Source organism: Schistocerca gregaria, chromosome 2 (assembly GCF_023897955.1).
Source record: "Schistocerca gregaria isolate iqSchGreg1 chromosome 2, iqSchGreg1.2, whole genome shotgun sequence".
Taxonomy (NCBI): Eukaryota; Metazoa; Arthropoda; class Insecta; order Orthoptera; family Acrididae; genus Schistocerca; species Schistocerca gregaria.
In genome coordinates, this window is record NC_064921.1 from 870,937,498 (window position 1) to 870,955,820 (window position 18,323).

Sequence of the window (18,323 nt, forward strand, 5' to 3'; positions counted from 1 at the left end):
AGCACTTATAAAAGACCGAAAACTTCGCTTGCTTCCAGATGAACCTCATTCAGAGCAACACAAATGCGCACACATACATGTGTGAAACAAACACAAACACACACACACACACACACACACACACACACACACACACACACAAAGGCTACAATGTCCCAGCATTAGAGCTGCAAAAATGTAGCCATACAGGTGTGTGTTGGTGGGTGTACATTAATACTTTGAAAAAGAATTCCTCTAAAAGCTAGCAGAGTTCTCAGTCTTTTTTAATGTGCTAAACCATTTATGTTAATAATATTTCCAATATTAAATTAATCAACTGAAACATACGCCCAGTCTTAATGTACTCTAAATTCTGCTGCAGCTATTCAGTTAGATATAGCTGCTGTTTCAAGATTGTGCACTTCTGTCAAATTGCCTGTTGAAGTAATTTGGTATAAATGATGGATAACATCACACATTGTACTGGACATTGATGACAGTTGGGCAACATGTGCATTATCATTGGATTAGATCACGACCAGATCTTGAGTGCTCATTGCAGGTGACACTCCCTTACTGAAGTACTTACTGGGCTCTGTATCTATGGCCCAATCAAGAATGTACCTCAAGTACACAAATTAGGTGAGACCCACCACTGCCACAATCAATCTTCAATTTATTTTATAGGCTTCCTGTTTCAGTGATATTATACATGATCATTAGGCCCTTCAATGATGCATTTCCTGTTGTATTCAATGGCTGCCATTGTCTTCATAAGATGTATTTTGTCACAAATAAAGGTTCAGGTTTGTCTAATTACCTGGTACAACATGTCAAACATAGGTTCATCCATCCTTGTTCAATGTTAAATGTACAGACTGAGTAACAACGATAAGTTACAACCCTGTCTCATTCCCTTCTCAACCTCTGCTTCTCTTTCATGCCCCTCAACTCTTATAATGGTTTACGACAAGTTGTAAATGGCCTTTCGCTCCCTGTATTTTATGTCTGCTACCTTCAGAATTTTAAAGAGAGTATTCCAGTCAATACTGCTAAAAGCTTTCTCTAAGTCTACAAATGTTATGAATGTAAGTTTGGCTGTCCTTAACTTATCTTCTAAGACAAATAGTAGGGTCCGTACTGCCTCATGTGTTCGTACCTTTCTCCAGAATCCAAACTGATCTTCCCCAAGGACAGCTACTACCAGTTTTTCCATTCTTTTGTAAATAATTTGTGTTAGTACTTTGCAACCATAACTTATTAAACTGATTGTTCAGTATTTTGCACACCTGTTGGAAACTGCTTTATTTGGAATTGGAATTGTTACATTCTTCTTGTAGTCTGTCTCATACACGTTGCACACCAGATGGAAGAGTTCTGTCATGGCTGGCTCTCACAAGGTTATTAGTAGTTGGTTGGTTGGTTGATTTGAGGGGGGAGGAGACCAAACTGCGAGGTCATTGGTCTCATCGGATTAGGGAAGGATGTCAGCTCTGCCCTTTCAAAGGAACCATCCCGGCATTTGCCTGAAGCGATTTAGGGAAATCACGGAAAACATAAATCAGGACGGCCGGACGTCGGATTGAACCATCGTCCTCCCAAATGCGAGTCCAGTGTGCTAACCACTGCGCCATCTCGCTCGGTATTAGTAGTTCTGACAGAATGTTGTCTACCAGGATTCTTGTATCGAATAGGTCTTTCAGTGCTCTGTCAAATTCTTTTTGCAGTATTGTACCCCCCTCTCATTTTCATCTGTCTTCTTCCACGTTACCTTAAGTTTATCTCCCTTGTATATACGTTCTATATACTTCTTCCACCTCTCAGCTTTTCCTTCTTTCCTTACGATTAGTTTTCCATCTGAGCTTTTGATATTCATACAGCTGCTTCTCTTTTCTCCAAACACCTTTTTAATTTTCCTGTAGGCAGTATCTATCTTTCCCCTAGTGAAATATGCTTCTACATACTTTCATCTGGCCTCTAGCCATCCTGCTTATCCATTTTGCACTTCCTGTCAATCTTATTTTTAGGCATTTGTATTCCCTTTTGCTGCTTCATTCGCTGCATTTTTCATATTTTCTCCTTTCATCGATTAAATTCAATATCTCTTATGTTATCCAGTGATCTATCTCTGCATTTCACGAAATCTTTGTCTATCATTTATAAGCCTAACTGAAAATGATTTTGTTTCATCTGTCATTGTTTTTAATGAAAACTGATTGTTAAATGATTTAATACATTTTTATGCATATTTTCCCAGGCAGAGCAAGCATTTTTCTCTGTAAATTCAGTCTGTTTCCAGTCTGGCATCCAATATTTTAAGGTTTGTGTCATATTACAATTGATATTTATTTTATCACAAATGAAACAAAATGAAAATGTATCATCATTACACCTCTGTCTATCATCTTGACTTTCCAAGACTGCTTGTAAAAGGTGTTACCAACACGCATTTCGAAATAAAGGTTTGGACACACCCTTGTAAAATTTTACCCAGTAACTTAGAATACTGAACTGGATTTTTAACCCTTATGGTTGTGGTGAGGTTATTGTGACAGTCCATTTTAAGTGATGGTTGGCAATTAGTCATAACAGTCTGTTTACAATGGCATTCTTGTTGGATTTCTGTGAAATAAGAGTTTCTTTTTTCATATTCTTACATCCTCCACCATCTGTTCTGAATTACACACTTGAAAACACCGTTATGAGATGAAAGAGAGGTTTTCCACTGCACATTACATATATAAAATAGCATGATTATAATTAAATAGTTTTCTTTAAATACTTAAAGGAATCAGACATAATTTTTCCTTACTCCACGTTAGATATCTTATTACAAAAAAGTCCTCTGTTTGTGACAGGATAAAAAATGAAACTAGAAAAACCAACAAATAAATAAAATGTGTATACAGAAAAGTATCTCCTGATAGAAACTACAGTCAAGACAGGAAAGATGTACCATGTAACAGGTAACTGCAGGTGCAGACAAAAACAAGTGATGACAAAAATCCTATCTTCCAGAACCAAATATTCTCACCTAGACCTGCTGCATCCTTTGGCCACTTAACTCCCCATGCAATACCTGAAAATTGCAGTTTCTGTCAACTTTTTCTCTATTTTTGGCAGACAAAGCAGCCTATATATTCTACTAATTTATATATTCTACTAATTGTGTCCACACCTGATGTCTCTGCCAGTTAAAACTACTTCCTTTAAAATACTACATCAGTAATAGAAATATGACCACATGAGATATTTATAAAAGGATACGGTAATCGGAGAACCCAATATGCACTTTGTGACAGCCTCAATGGTTGATCACAACCAGTTACAAATATAGGACATGGAGGTGGTGCTGGCTGGACACGTGGATTCAGAGTGACATGTACTGGCGCCTTCGGTGTCACTACATGCACTCGCATCAGTTGTGCTACTAAAGGTTTCGTTGTTCTGAAATAAACACACAGTATGTTGAAAGGTGATTATAATGACATCACATGCTAAAGGGCATATATCAATGTGTAAACAAAACATTTTTAACATACCTGCATGGACAAGGAAAATACAGTGGCATATCACTGCCTGTCACTTTGTTGCCATTATCTTTGACTAGACCAGAACCTGTAGTCTTTAAAACTTTATCTGGAGCTGCACACATAAAACGGTGACCCCTTGGGCATTCGTATTCCACTCCCACAAAGATTTTTACGACAAATTCAGAAAGATCTGCAAATTCATAATATATTATAAATCCATATCTAGTTTTAAGATTATAAAAATATGATGGGAAGCAATAAATAAGTCCTGTTGATTATGTCACATTATTGCTATTTTTCACTACAGGAAGCCAGAGAGAAACAGACAATGATAATGTTCTATATACCAGCAAAAGTGAGCATGGTTTCTCAGAAATACCGAAGAAGTCACTCTGAGAACATAACTTTTCAATTTGAATGGAAGTGAACTGGAAATTAACAGTTCTTATTAATTTGGAGACAAGACTCCTGCCCTTCTATGACCTTCTGCAGAGTGTGCAAGAATATCACATAATTTTCAATGTGATAAGGTCTGCAGCTGTGGTGAATTTTTTGAATGATTTTCTGATACCTTCAGCTGCCATTCTCTTTATTTTATGTATGATTGTACAATTTTGGCATAGACCATTTTCAGGTATCTAAAACAGAATCATTATATGGCTCTGAGCACTATGGGACTTAATATCTGTGGGCATCAGTCTGAAGCATTATACAATGGATACATTAGTGTCACTTGTGATTTTACCATAGGAACATGTCACAAATCGCTAGATATACTAGGCACTTTATAACTTACTTTATGGACAGTGCCTTAGTGGTATATTATGCCATATACATTCTTGCTCACTTAACTGCATGTAATTGTCACAACATAAAATAGACAAGGTTGTTTAAGTATGTTAAACCACTGACCTTGTACATGAGAGCTTTGCAACGAAGCGTCGAAAGTAACGTACTTCTGAATTAGCAAAATACCTTTTCTAATTTATTTTATGTAAATTACCTGCAGTCATAGGAGCAAGGACATACATAGCTTAATATACCAGTAAAGAATAAAATAAGTTATAGCATGCATAGTATACCTAAGACATATGACTTGTTCCTATGTTAAAATATAAGTGACACTAATATATCCAGTGTATAATGCTTCTGTCTTAGGTACTTGAAAATGGCCAAAAGCCGAAACTGTACAATTGTACATAAAGAGGATGGCTGCTGGAGACATCATGAAAGCATTAAAAAATCGCATAATGTAACTGTATGCAACTTATAATGGTGACATTGTGTGGTTTTTCACAGTTTGTACAATTTATTGTTCATTTACACACAAAGCAGAAAATGGGGAAAATGAGAAAAAATGCAAAGTTAAAACACGTTACTGTGTCAAAAACAAATACAATAGTTCTTAATGAGAAGAAAGGGGGGAGGGGGAGGGGGGTGTTTCTACTGAGGAAAAATTAGAACAACACATGCTGTTCCAATAAAAGAGATTATGACTGCAGAAACATAAAGCAAAATAATACAGACCTGTGTTATTTTATTCCTTGAGGAAATACTACTGAGTGGTGCATAAATATGCATCTGTATCTATAAACACTGTAAACATTCGTCGTTACTGAGTATACACTGTGTGAGTGTGATTTGGCCCTCAGTACTTCGTACCATCACCATGCTTCCATTTTACGAGCATGGTCTTATTCTATGCTGCTAAAAATGATGACTCATGTCACATGAAGTACTCTGATTGATGATGCCCTATTGGGTGAAACATGTCATTTTCTTAACAAATCAAGACCATTATGCAACTGTTTTTAATGTTAAGATGCAGTACAGTCACCAAGGATCCGTGCTCCTTTTTCTGCTCTCCGTTTTTAATACTTTGTGCTCTACAGTCAATGAGACTATGATTACTTATCAGCAACGTCTGCACAGGCGGCTGTTGGAAGGGCATGACCTTCACCTTATCCCTTCTAATGTAATACAAATTTGAAAAACCTGTATTTCCCCTGGCCTCTCCAGGGTACCATAAGGACAAAAATATGTAAGTATCACTTCAACTGATGTATAAACTCTATGGTGTACATTCTCTACTACCACCATCAAGTATGGAAGTAATCCCAATTTACTTTGTCTTTCATTTGTACTACACGCTACATAGAATTTATGTTCAGATCACCTATATTTTAATATAGAAAGGCTAAAATAATTTTTCCTTGGGGCCATTCTAATAAAATAAAAGATTAATGAGGGTTGTGAAGCCAACAGTTTGATGAGGTGCTCCTGAAATTAAGCCCACAGATAACAATGAGGCATAAGCAGTACAACTGAAGCAGTTCACTTTTTATAACTATAATGAAATGTCTTATAAATATAATCCAAACTAGTGAAGGTAGGAAAAATTAAAATCACCTTTGTTTCCCCCTTTTGATTTGCGTCCACGTAGAAGGTTGCTGGACATATGAGGACTGGAACATGGATGCTTCCCTCTGTATGAGTCACCAACAGCTGGCCAACCACTGTTGCGATCTCTGAAGGAAAAAATTGGAACAGAATTCCTTTGATACTGCTATATTGCTACTTAAAACTACTAAATGTGTAAAATTTCTTTTGCTCTTTTAATGCCTCACACACACACTTTTTCTTACTTACACTTTTATAATTTACACTGATGCAAAATCTATGCTTCAAGACAACTAGGTATATAGCGAGCCAGTAGCGGTCGTCTAGCACTAGGCAACAATGGGGCATTGCCACGGTGACATAAATAAAAGCTCACAATCTGACTGTCCGTCATGGATGTGCGAAGCACGTCCACTAGGGCTGCGTCAACTATCAGAGCTCTTCTCTCACCGTATGTACTGTGTACAAATTATGTCCAAGAGATGCAGTGTGTACTGTATGATTCAACATATATAAAGTCAAAGCTGACCCCACAAAAAATGTTGAGAGAAAGACTAACAGCATCATGAAGAAAAGTTCATTGTCACAGGAGGCTATCAGGAGCCTTAATTCATACTGTGCTGGCCCCCCTCAGGTAATATGCCATTGAAGAACCATGAGGAAGGAGTTCCTCTTAGACGAATTTTGAATAACATTGGTTCTCCAACACACTATGTAGCAATACACCTTGCTACTCTCTTGCCCCCAATAGTAGGTCAGTATGAGCATCACATTAAGAACTTGGTCGATTTCTTATGTCAATTAGAGGGAATGTGTTTGAATGATTCTGACATTCCGGTAAGTTTCAATTTGGTCTCTTTCTTCGCCCATGTTCCTCTGTCTGATTCATTACTTTTAATTGAAGTCAGGTTTGGTGTTGAATTTATGAACCTATTTCGACATGTGTTGACTTCCACTTACTTTTTATTTAATGACCAGTGCTATATGTAGAGAGATGGAGTTGCAATGAGAAGCCCATTGTCACCTATTATTGACAATTCATTTAGGGAAGACTTCAAGGAATGTGCCTTGGAGTCAGTGGCTTTCAAACCTGCGTGTTTCTTCAGATATGTAGATGATACTTTTATTTTTTGGTCTCACGGCAATGAGCATTTGAATGAGTTTTTAGAACATCTGAATTCAATCCATCCGAATAAGTGTTTCAGGATGGAGGTGGCAAAGAATGACTCACCCCTTCCTTGATGTGTTGGTCTGGAGAAAGGCTGATCGTATGTTGGGAAATGCCATTTATAGAAGGCCTACTCATGCTGACGCTGGCTTGTTATCTGTAGGCTGAACTTACCACCATCTGGTCAGCATGAAGGAGTACTTCATACTTGGCTCACAGGGCTCACGTCATATCAGAACCTGAGAGTTTCTCAGTTGAGTTAGCCCGTCTTGAGGTCACCTTTTATCAGAATGGTTACAGTGAAAGAGAGATCAGACATGTGTTGCACTGTCAACCAAACATGCACCATGTATGTAACGATAATACCAAGGTGGCACCAAAGTTTATGGCCTTTTTGTCTAAAGCAGAGAGCATTTCCAATAGGAATGTTTGTATTTTGTGGAAATATTATGTGAAACATATTTTTCTACCACCGTCTTAAGAGTAGGGTACTTTTAGGTTCCATTAAGGATTATCTTGGTTTGCATACAGTGGGTGTCTACCATATTGCCTGAGGTTGTGGCATATCATACCTTGGTCACATTATCAGGACAGTGTACTGAGCATAAAAATCACACGTTTACAACAGCTCAGCAACTCTGCTATTGCAGAACACTATCTTGGCACCAATCATCGTACAGAATATAACAACATGGAGATTCTGGTATGCACTTCCAGCTATGGGGATAGTGTTATTACGAAAGCAGTTAAAATGCAATTAGCAAGTGACCTTTTAAGTAGAGACGGAAGTTTTTGCCAAAATTCTTCATGGAATCCTGGTTCTCCCCATTAATTTTCACTATGAGTAGCTTTTGATGCTGGCCATCTTACGGTGCCGGCCGCATGTCCCGGCACGGCAGTCAAATAAGAGATACTGAGTTGTTATCATGTAACCAGCTATTGTTTCTAAGTGAGTGTGTTTGAATATCCACACAATTATTGGTGATTAAAGGTTATGAGAGAGAGAGATATATTCTATCAAGAATGATTTAAGCTTGGAAAAAGTAAATAGTTATAGGATTCCTTGCGAATGCGGCCATACTTGTTGTTGTTGTTGTTGTTGTGGTCTTCAGACCTGAGACTGGATTGATGCAGCTCTTCATGCTACTCTATCCTGCGCAAGCTTCTTCATCTCCCAGTACTTACTGCAACCTACATCCTTCTGAATCTCCTTAGTGTATTCATCTCTTGGTCTCCCTCTACAATTTTTACCCTCCACGCTGCCCTCCAATACTAAATCGGTGATCCCTTGATGCCTCACAATATGTCCTACCAGCCGGTCCCTTCTTCTTGTCAAGTTGTGCCACAAACTCCTCTTCTCCCCAATTCTATTCAATACCTCCTCATTAGTTATATCATCTACCCATCTAATCTTCAGCATTCTTTTGTACCACCACATTTCAAAAGCTTCTATTCTCTTTTTGTCCAAACTATTTATCGTCCACGTTTCACTTCCATACATGGCTACACTCCATACAAATACTTCCAGAAACGACTTCCTGACACTTAAATCAATACTCGATATTAACAAATTTCTCTTCTTCAGAAACGCTTTCCTTGCCATTGCCAGTCTACATTTTATATCCTCTCTACTTTGACCATCATCAGTTATTTTGCTCCCCAAATAGCAAAACTCCTTCACTACTATAAGTGTCTCATTTCCTAATCTAATTCCCTCAGCATCACCCGACTTAATCTGACTTCATTCCATTATCCTCGTTTTGCTTTTGTTGGTGTTCATCTTATACCCTCCTTTCAAGACACTGTCCATTCCGTTCAACTGCTCTTCAAAGTCCTTTGCTGTCTCCGACAGAATTACAATGTCATCAGCGAACCTCAAAGTTTTTATTTCTTCTCAATGGATTTTAATACCAACTCCGATTTTTTCTTTTGTTTCCTCTACTGCTTGCTCAATATACAGATTGAATATCATTTGGGAGAGGCTACAACCCTGTCTCACTCTCTTCCCCACCACTGCTTCCCTTTCATGCCCCTCGGCTCTTTATAACTGCCATCTGGTTTACGTACAAATTGTAAATAGCCTTTTGCTCCCTGTATTTTACCCCTGCCACCTTCATAACTTGAAAGAGAGTATTCCAGTCAACATAGTGAAAAGCTTTCTCTAAGTCTACAAATGCTAGAAATGTAGGTTTGCCTTTCCTTAATCTTTCTTCTAAGATAAGTCGTAATGTCAGTATTGCCTCACATGTTCCAACATTTCTACGGAATCCAAACTGATCTTCCCCAAGGTCGGCTTCTACCAGTTTTTCCATTCATCTGTAAAGAATTCACATTAGTATTTTGCAGCTGTGACTTATTAAACTGATAGTTCGGCAATTTTTGCATCTGTCAACACTTGCTTTTTTTGGGATTGGAATTATTATATTCTTCTTGAAGTCTGAGGGTATTTCGCCTGTCTCATACATCTTGCTCACCAGATGGTAGAGTTTTGTCAGGACTGACTCTCCCAAGGCCATCAGTAGTTCAAATGGAATGTTGTCTACTCCCGGGGCCTTGTTTAGTCTCAGGTCTTTCAGTGCTCTGTCAAGCTCTTCACACAGTATCGTATCTCCCATTTCATCTTCACCTACATCCTCTTCTATTTCCATAATATTGTCCTCAAGTACATAGCCCTTGTATAGACCCTCTATATAATCCTTCCACCTTTCTGCTTTCGCTTCTTTGCTTAGAACTGGATTTCCATCTGAACTCTTGATATTCATACAAGTGGCTCTCTTTTCTCCAAAGGTCTCTTTAATTTTCCTGTAGGCAGTATCTATCTTACCCCTAGTGAGATAAGCCTCTACATCCTTACATTTGTCCTCTAGCCATCCCTGCTTAGCCATTTTGCACTTCCTGTCAATCTCATTTTTGAGACGTCTGTATTCCTTTTTGCCTGCTTCATTTACTGCATTTTTATATTTTACCCTTTCATCAATGAAATTCAATATTTCTTCTGTTACCCAAGGATTTCTACTAGCCCTCGTCTTTTTACCTACTTGATCCTCTGCTGCCTTCACTACTTCGTCCCTCAGAGCTACCCATTCTTCTTCTACTGTATTTCTTTCCCCCATTCATGTCAATTGCCACTTCTTCAGTTTTAATCTATGGTTCATAACCAATAGATTGTGGTCAGAGTCCACATCTGCCCCTGGAAATGTCTTACAATTTAAAACTTGGTTCCTAAATCTCTGTCTTACCATTATATAATCTATCTGATACCTTCTAGTATCTCCAGGCTTCGTCCATGTATACAGCCTTCTTTCATAATTCTTGAACCAAATGTTAGCTATGATTAAGATAAGCTCTGTGCAAAATCCTATCAGACAGCTTCCTCTTTCATTTCTTACCCCCAATCCATATTCATCTACTATGTTTGCGACCTTACTTAAGTAATGCAAATAATGTGTTAACTATTAAGGAGGACTATTTTATATAGACACCTTTTGTAGACAAGCATATCCTTAAGTGTCAGTCCATAAACCTTTTTACAGCATAAAGTGGATTACCACAACAATGTGGTATTTTAAACCTCATGCCTCAAAAACACAATCATGAAATTTGTCAGCAGTGAAATTCAGTTGCCATCAATACAATCATCATAAAAACTAATTTCACTACATTATGTCTGTATATACATCTCTTAACAGTATGGAGACTATGTCAGTTTCAGCATGAAGACTATCTACTTTTTTTGTGTGTTAGATGCTGTGAAGGCACTGGTTGGGCTGGAGTTGTGGTTTCCTAGGTAATTAATATTATGTAACTAACATTTTTATGTAAAATGCAGTGATCACCAATGTAACCTGCGATTTCAGCTCTCTGGGAAAAGATGTTGCTAAAGAAAATCAAGTAGTGATTGGGGGAGTTGGGAACAGTTTGGACCAGAACCTCCGCTACGAAATTTAGGATGACATCAGGGAGATCACTGGGAATGCTATTCACATTACTGTGTCAATAGGACAACTCCTGGATGAAGTTTTCTGCTGAACATGTAAAAGCAAAGCATTAGGAGCTGCTCAGCAGATGGGAAAAGATGTTGCTAAAGAAAATCAAGTAGTGATTGGGGGTGTTGGGAACAGTTTGGACCAGAACCTCCACTACGAAATTTAGGATGACATCAGGGAGATCAGGGAGATCAGTGGGAATGCTATTCACATTACTGTGTCAATAGGACAACTCCTGGATGAAGTTTTCTGCTGAACATGTAAAAGCAAAGCATTAGGAGCTGCTCAGCAGAGTGGCATGATCACATCTGAATGTGTCTGATGTGTTGTCCCTCACACAGCATTATCTGTGTCTGAATATATCTGGTAAGAGGTTACTTGTAAATCTAATTTCCAAAAGCCTTCAGTGTAACCAGGGCACTACCTGCCCAATCTTTGTGATTTTCAATAATTTCAGTTGACCTTTTTTAGGGTTAATGTTTTTCAAAGATAGAGTTGTCAGTTTTACACTTTTCCACATACAACTGTTTCCCAATAGGCAGAGAAACAAAAATGGCAACATGGATCAGACAATTGGTAACAATCATAATAAATTTATACTTTTCTATCAAAATGCAATAAGTCTGTTACACAAGAGAGATGACTTCCTCATATCACTACAGAAAACTTAAAGATCTCAAAATATTTCTACAGATGTTGCAGACTTAGCACAAATAAATGGGAAATGATTGTATGTGGAGATTTTAAAATTGTTTTCATAAAGGATAGTTTTGATGAAGAGCATCTAGAGTTACTGATGTCCATACTCTTGTTTCGTCCCACTGAAACAGCCCAACAAGAATAAGAGCTCAGTGCAACAGCGACTGATAATTTATTTATAAACCAAAATATCTCTCATGAAATAGCTGTCAATCCTATAATAGATGGTTTATATAACCATAATGGTCATATGGCAGCAATATAGAACCCCATCAATCAGGTTTAACTGCAAGGGAACAGTACTATTCCACAGAATCATAAATGCTGATCCAAGTACGCTATCAAGAGAGTATTTACAGGATGAACAAGGGAAGTTTCCCATGGACACAAGTGCTTATGAAAATCAGTAAAGCTCACATACACTAGCTACAGAAAGCTGGTTGACACCTGAAATTGATAGCAGTGAGATTTTTGGGGAAAATTTAAATGTATATCAAAAGGATAGGCAAATGAGAAATGGAGATGGCATATTTGTCACAGCAGACAAACTCAAATCCATCAAGATATAAATTGAAGCTGTATGTGAGACTTTTTGGACAAGACTCAGTATCAGGGGTGGGCATAAAATGATAATTGGACCCTTCTATCAACCAGCAAACTCATCTCTTGATGTAACCAAAAACTTCAGAGAAATCTCAATTCACTTGAATAAAAAATTCTTGGGTTTCCAACTGTGTCACGTAATTAAAATTACACAGTCTTTCGGCCAAGCATTCCTTGGCCACTGTCAAGGGGTATGACTACCAGTGGGCTGCTGGTACACCCCTTATACACAATACTTGAAGGACTGTATCGTCACTGGTGCCTGCAGCATTGCCATATGTGGGCAAATGTTGATGCATCATTCAAAACACCTGCTTCAACCATGTGATCACAGGATCCCACATCATGCTGCACCATCTCTAGTTAGGGTTTTATTGGTGATTTTTATTTCAATGCCTTCTTTAATTACACAATCCCAGAAGCCACCTGTGTGAGGCATGATGGATGTTTCGTCAAACTTTATCCGGTGTCCGTTTTCTAACACGTACTCAGCTAAAACAGGTTTCTCAGGATAGCATAGGTGATAAAACCTCTCATGCTTCATTCTGCATTGTTCCAGTGCTTACTGTTTGTCCAATATAAGACTGGCCACATTCACAAAGTATCTTGTAGACCCAAGGCATTCTGAGACCTGTTGATTCTTTAACTTGTCTCAGTGACTGACTGATTTTGGTCGGAGGCCTGAAGATTGATTTGACCTTGTGTTGTTTCAGCAGTCAGCTTATCTTACCTGACACAGAGCCACAGAAAGTCAATACAGCAAGTTTCTTCTCCTGGTCCTCGTCAGTGGCCTTATAAGTCTTGCTTGAAATCACTTCATTTATTTGATTCACATTACAGCCGCTGTTCCTGAAGACCTTGTGTAGGTGGCTCAGTTCATGTGGCAGGTCATCAGCATCTGATATCATTCTTGCACAATGCACCAATGTTTGTAAAGAAGTGTGGTCCCGTGCCAGGTGATGAAGGCTGATAGTAAACAAGTAAAGATCAGTGTGGGTGGGCTTTCTGTAGACGCTGTGGGCAAGGCATCCATTTCGTTTGCGGCAAGTGAGAACGTAGAGAAGATGGTGGTGCACTGTGTTTCCTTGATGCTCTAAGTATTACAATTATCATTTATCCCTATGTAGGCAAGCATCAACAAAATATTTTCATATTCAGAGGATAAAAGGTAGTGATTGAAACTTCATAAGAAGGTCCTGTGGCAACGACAACATCTTTCTTTTAATGATTGCCACCCAACTCGCATATCACACCTGTGACAGTCTCTCCCGTATTTTGTGATACACAAAATGAACTTCCCCTCTTTGAACTTTTTTGATGTCCTCTGTCAATCCTATCTATTGCGCAGCAATACTCCACAAGAGGAGAGAACAAGCACAGTGTAGGCAGTCTCTTTAGTAGACGTGTTGCATCTTTTAAGTGTTCTGCCAATAAAACACAGTCTTTCGTTTGCTTTCCTTACAACATTATCTTTGTGATGGTTCCAATGTACGTTATCAGTAACTGTAATCCCTAAGTATTTAGTTGAATTCGCAGCCTTTAGATTTGAGTGATTTATCGTATAACTGAAATTTTGCAGATTTCTTTTATTACTCATGTGGATGACTTTTCATTATTCAGAGTCAACTGCAGCTTTTCACACTTTACATATATCTTGTCTAAATCATACTGCAGTTGGTTTTGATCAGTAGATGATTTTTAAAAGTTTGTAAATGACAGCATCATCTGCAAACAATCTGTGAGGGCTACTTGGATTTTACCCTTAATCATTTATATAGATTAGGAACAGCAGACAGCCTCCAACACTTCCTTGGAAAACACCAGATATCACTTCTGTCTTACTCAATGACTTTTCATCAGTGTCTATGAACTGTGAACATTATGGCAGAAAATTGTGAATCCAGTTGGACAACTGGGGCGATATTCCATGGGTGTGCAATTTAATTAGCAGTCAGTTGTGGTGAATGGTGTCCAGAAATATGGAATCAACTTGAGATCCCCTGTTAATCACACTCATTACTTTGTGTGTGTAAAGAGCTAGTTGTGTTCCACAAGAATGATATTTGGTGAATCTATGGTGACCTTTTCTCAATAAATAATTTTCTTTGAGATTATTTGTAATGTTTTGTATGTATTTGTACGTTTTAGTACCAGCAAACATTTCAGTACTAAAATGTTGAAAATGCTTTCCTTGGATTATGTGGTAAGTTTACATTGTCCATTTTCCACTATTTGGCACATATTTTCCGCATTCGACTTATGAAATTCATAACCTGACATTAAACCTTTTCGTGACAGGAATATGCATTTCACCTCATTCAGGAGAAGAAATAAAACATGTATTAAAACAAAGTACACCTGCAATGGACCCACAGGGTCTGAAATGCATCGAGTAGTTAATAAAACACGAAAAAGTTGTGACTGAAGGCGTTGTTTAATTCATACCTCCAATGTTGTGAATACAGTCACATTTTAAGCTGCAAAATATGGATAAAATTAAACTGTCCATTTTGTTCAACTGCTCTTCCAATTCCTTTGCTGTCCCTGACAAAATTATAATGTCATCAGCAAACCTCAAAGTTTTTATTTCTTCTCCCTGAACTTTAATTCCTATTCCAAATTTTTCTTTTCTTTCCTTTACTGCTTGGTCAATATACACATTGAATAACATCAGGGATAGGCTACAACCCTTTCTCACTCACTTCTCAACCACTACCACCTTTTCGTGCCCCTTGACTCTTACAACTGCCATCTTGTTTCTATACAAATCGTAAATAGCCTTCTGCTCACTACATTTTAGCCCTGCCACCTTTAGAATGCGAAATAAAGCATTCCAGTCAACATTGTCAAAAGGTTTCTCTAAGTCTACAAATGCTATAAACATATGTTTGCTTTTCCTTAAACCATCTTCTATGAGAAGGCATAGGGTCAGTATTGCTTCCTGTTTTTCTACACTATTTTGTAACCATGATTTATTAAACAGATAATTTGGTAATTTTCACATCTGTTAGCATTTGCTTTCTTTGGAATTGGAATTCTTATATTCTTCTTGAAGTCTGAAGGTATTTAATCTGCCTCATACAGCTTGCTCATCAGACGGAAGAGTTTTGTCATAGTTGGCTCTTCCAAGACTATCAGTAGCTCTAATGGAATGTTGTCTACTCCCAGGGCTTTGTTTTGACTTAAGTCTTTCTATGCTTTGTCAAACTCTTCATGCACTATCATAGCCCTTTCTCATCATGATCTACATATTCTTCCATTTCCATAATACTGCCCTGAAGTACATCTCCCTTGTATAGACCCTCTATATACTCTGTCCACCTTTCTTCTTTCCCTGCTTTGCTTAGGACTGGTTTTTCATCTGAGCTCTTGATATTCATACAGGTGGTTCTGTTGTCTCTAAAGGTCTCTTCAATTTTCCTGTAGGCACCATCTGTCTTACCCTTAGTGATACATGCTTTCACATCCTTACATTTGTCCTACATCCATTCCTGTTTATCCGTTTTGCATTTCCTGTTGATTTCATTTTTTAGATGTATATATTCCCTTTTGCCTGCTTCATTCATTGCATTTTTATATTTTTTTCCTTTCATCGATTAAATTCAATACATCTTTTTTTCTGCTAGCCCTCATCTTTTTACCTAGTTGATCCTCTGCGACCACCACTATTTCATCTCTCAAAGCTATCCATTCTTTTTCTATTGTATTCCTTTCCCGTGTTCTTATCAATAATTCCCTAATGCTCCTTCTGTAACTCTCTACAACCTCTGGTTCCAAAATCTGTCTAACCATTATATAATCAATCTGAAACCTTCCAGTGTCTCCAGGTCTCTTCCATGTATACAAACTCCTTTCACAATTCTTAAACCAAGTGTTAGCTATGATTAAATTATGCTCCATGTAAAATTCTACCAGTCAGCTTCCTCTTTCATTCGTTTCCACCAGTCCATATACACCTACTACTTTTCCTTCTCTTCCTTCGCCTACTATCAAATTTCAGTCCCCCATGACTATTAAATTTTCATCTCACTTAACTATCTGAATAATTTGTTTTATCTCAACATACATTTCCTCAATCTCCAACTTGTCCACAGAGCTAGTTGACCTATAAACTTGTACTACTGTGATGGATATGGGCTTCGTGTCTACCTTGGCTACAATAATGCATTCACTATACTGTTCATAGCACCTTATCCACATTCCTATTTTTTATTCATTATTAAACCTACTCCTGCTTTACCCCTATTTGATTTTGTATTTACAACCCTCCATTCAACTGACCAGAAACCTTTTTCCTCCTGCCAACAAACTTCACTAATTCCCACTATAACTAACTATAGTCTATCTATTTCCCTTTTCAAATTTTCTAACCTACCTGCCTGATTAAGGGATCTGACATTCCAAGCTCTGATCTGTAGAGTGCCAGTTTTGTTCCTCCTGATAACGATGTCCTCCTGGGTAGTCCCTGCCCGGAAATCCAAATGGGGGACTATTTTACCTCTGGAATATTTTACAAAAGAGGATGTCATCATCATTTAACCACACAGTAGAGCTGAATTCCCTCAGGAAAAATTACGGCTATAGCTTCCCTTGCTTACAGCTGTTCGCTGTACCAGCACAGCAAGGCTGTTTTGGTTGATGTTACAAGGCCAGATCAGTCAATCAGCCAGATTGTTGCCCCTGCTACCATTGAAAAGGCTACTGCCCCCATTCAGGAACCACACATTTGTCTACCTCTCAACAGAAACCCCTTCGTTGTGGTTGCTCCTACAGTACGGCTATCGGTATTGCTTAGGCATGCAAGACTCCCCAATAATGGAAAGATCCATGGTTCATGGTTCAGACCCTATCACAAAAGAAAAACTTTTCAGTTGAACCAAAAACTGGGGGGACAAAAAAGACAAATTCCAAGCATGTGAAGGTTGGCTTTACTGGTGCAAAAATTGTCACAGAGTTAGCCAAGTTGCTACTTCATGTGAAAAACTTTCCATTGCAGGTGTGGAGTTTGTTCACAACCAAGAAACCTACTATCCCATGCAACTGTATTGCTAGACAATGCCCCTAGCCACCCCACTAAGTCTGATTTTCAACGAGGTTACAAAAAAGCTACATTACTGCCCCCCTCCCCCCCCCCCCCCCCCAAAGTGACTTCAATAATGCAACAAATGGAGCAGACTTTTACTGAGTGGTTAAGATGACATTACAGGAGGAATTACGTCAGCCCTTTATTGGAGAAAACACAAGAGGGCTGAGATCTTTTTGGAGCAATGGAAAGCCTTGACATAAAAAGATGGAATTTGCACAGTTGCTCATGCCTGGGAAGAACTAAAAAAAAAAAAAAAAAAAAAAAAAAACACTCTACAAAAAGCATGGAAGAAAGTTTGTAATATCCTAAACCAAAAGTAAGAACTTCCAGAACTAATGAGTCAGACACTGCTGGTTTAGTCACTTATTTTCAAACTCTTCAGAATTATATCCAGTGCGCTGATGTGGAGGAAAGGCTGGTGCCGTTTGAAGAATCTGAAGATGATCAGATCACCGATTTTGTTTCGCAACAGAAAAGTGTTGGATATCATACACTATGCAGCAAAGGATGCATTTGAAATTGACCTCAAATATTTGGAACAACAGCTAACCACTACAGATATGGACATATTGTGGGCAAAAAAGTGGCATGATGCAGCCCCCCCCAAAGAAATTACTCTCTCTCTCTCTCTCTCTCTCTCTCTCTCTCTCTCTCTCACACACACACACACACACACACACACACACACACACACACACACAATTTTTAAAATAGATTTTCAGTGTCTAAAATTTTCTGTTTTCATTTCTCTTTATTAGGAATGTAATTTTTTACTTTGATTTATTACATAATTTTGAACTCTACTTTCATTCTCCTCTGAATATCCGACCTTTTTAGTATTCCAACCAGCACCTGGTCCCAAAAGCGAC

The 18,323-nt window shown here is 38.2% G+C and overlaps 1 protein-coding gene across 4 annotated transcripts in view; it reads right to left on the reverse strand.

Annotated features, from left to right (window-relative positions):
- Positions 1-18,323, reverse strand: part of LOC126335263 (nonsense-mediated mRNA decay factor SMG8) — a 76,724-nt gene that overhangs the window by 648 nt on the left and 57,753 nt on the right. For all 4 annotated transcript variants that reach the window (XM_049998310.1, XM_049998308.1, XM_049998311.1 and 1 more), the window contains exons 14-16: positions 5,922-6,040; positions 3,522-3,702; positions 3,247-3,426 (exon numbers count right to left, since the gene is read on the reverse strand). In XM_049998310.1, the coding sequence (XP_049854267.1) occupies positions 3,247-3,426; positions 3,522-3,702; positions 5,922-6,040 (480 nt within the window). The remainder of the gene's footprint in view (positions 1-3,246; positions 3,427-3,521; positions 3,703-5,921; positions 6,041-18,323) is intronic.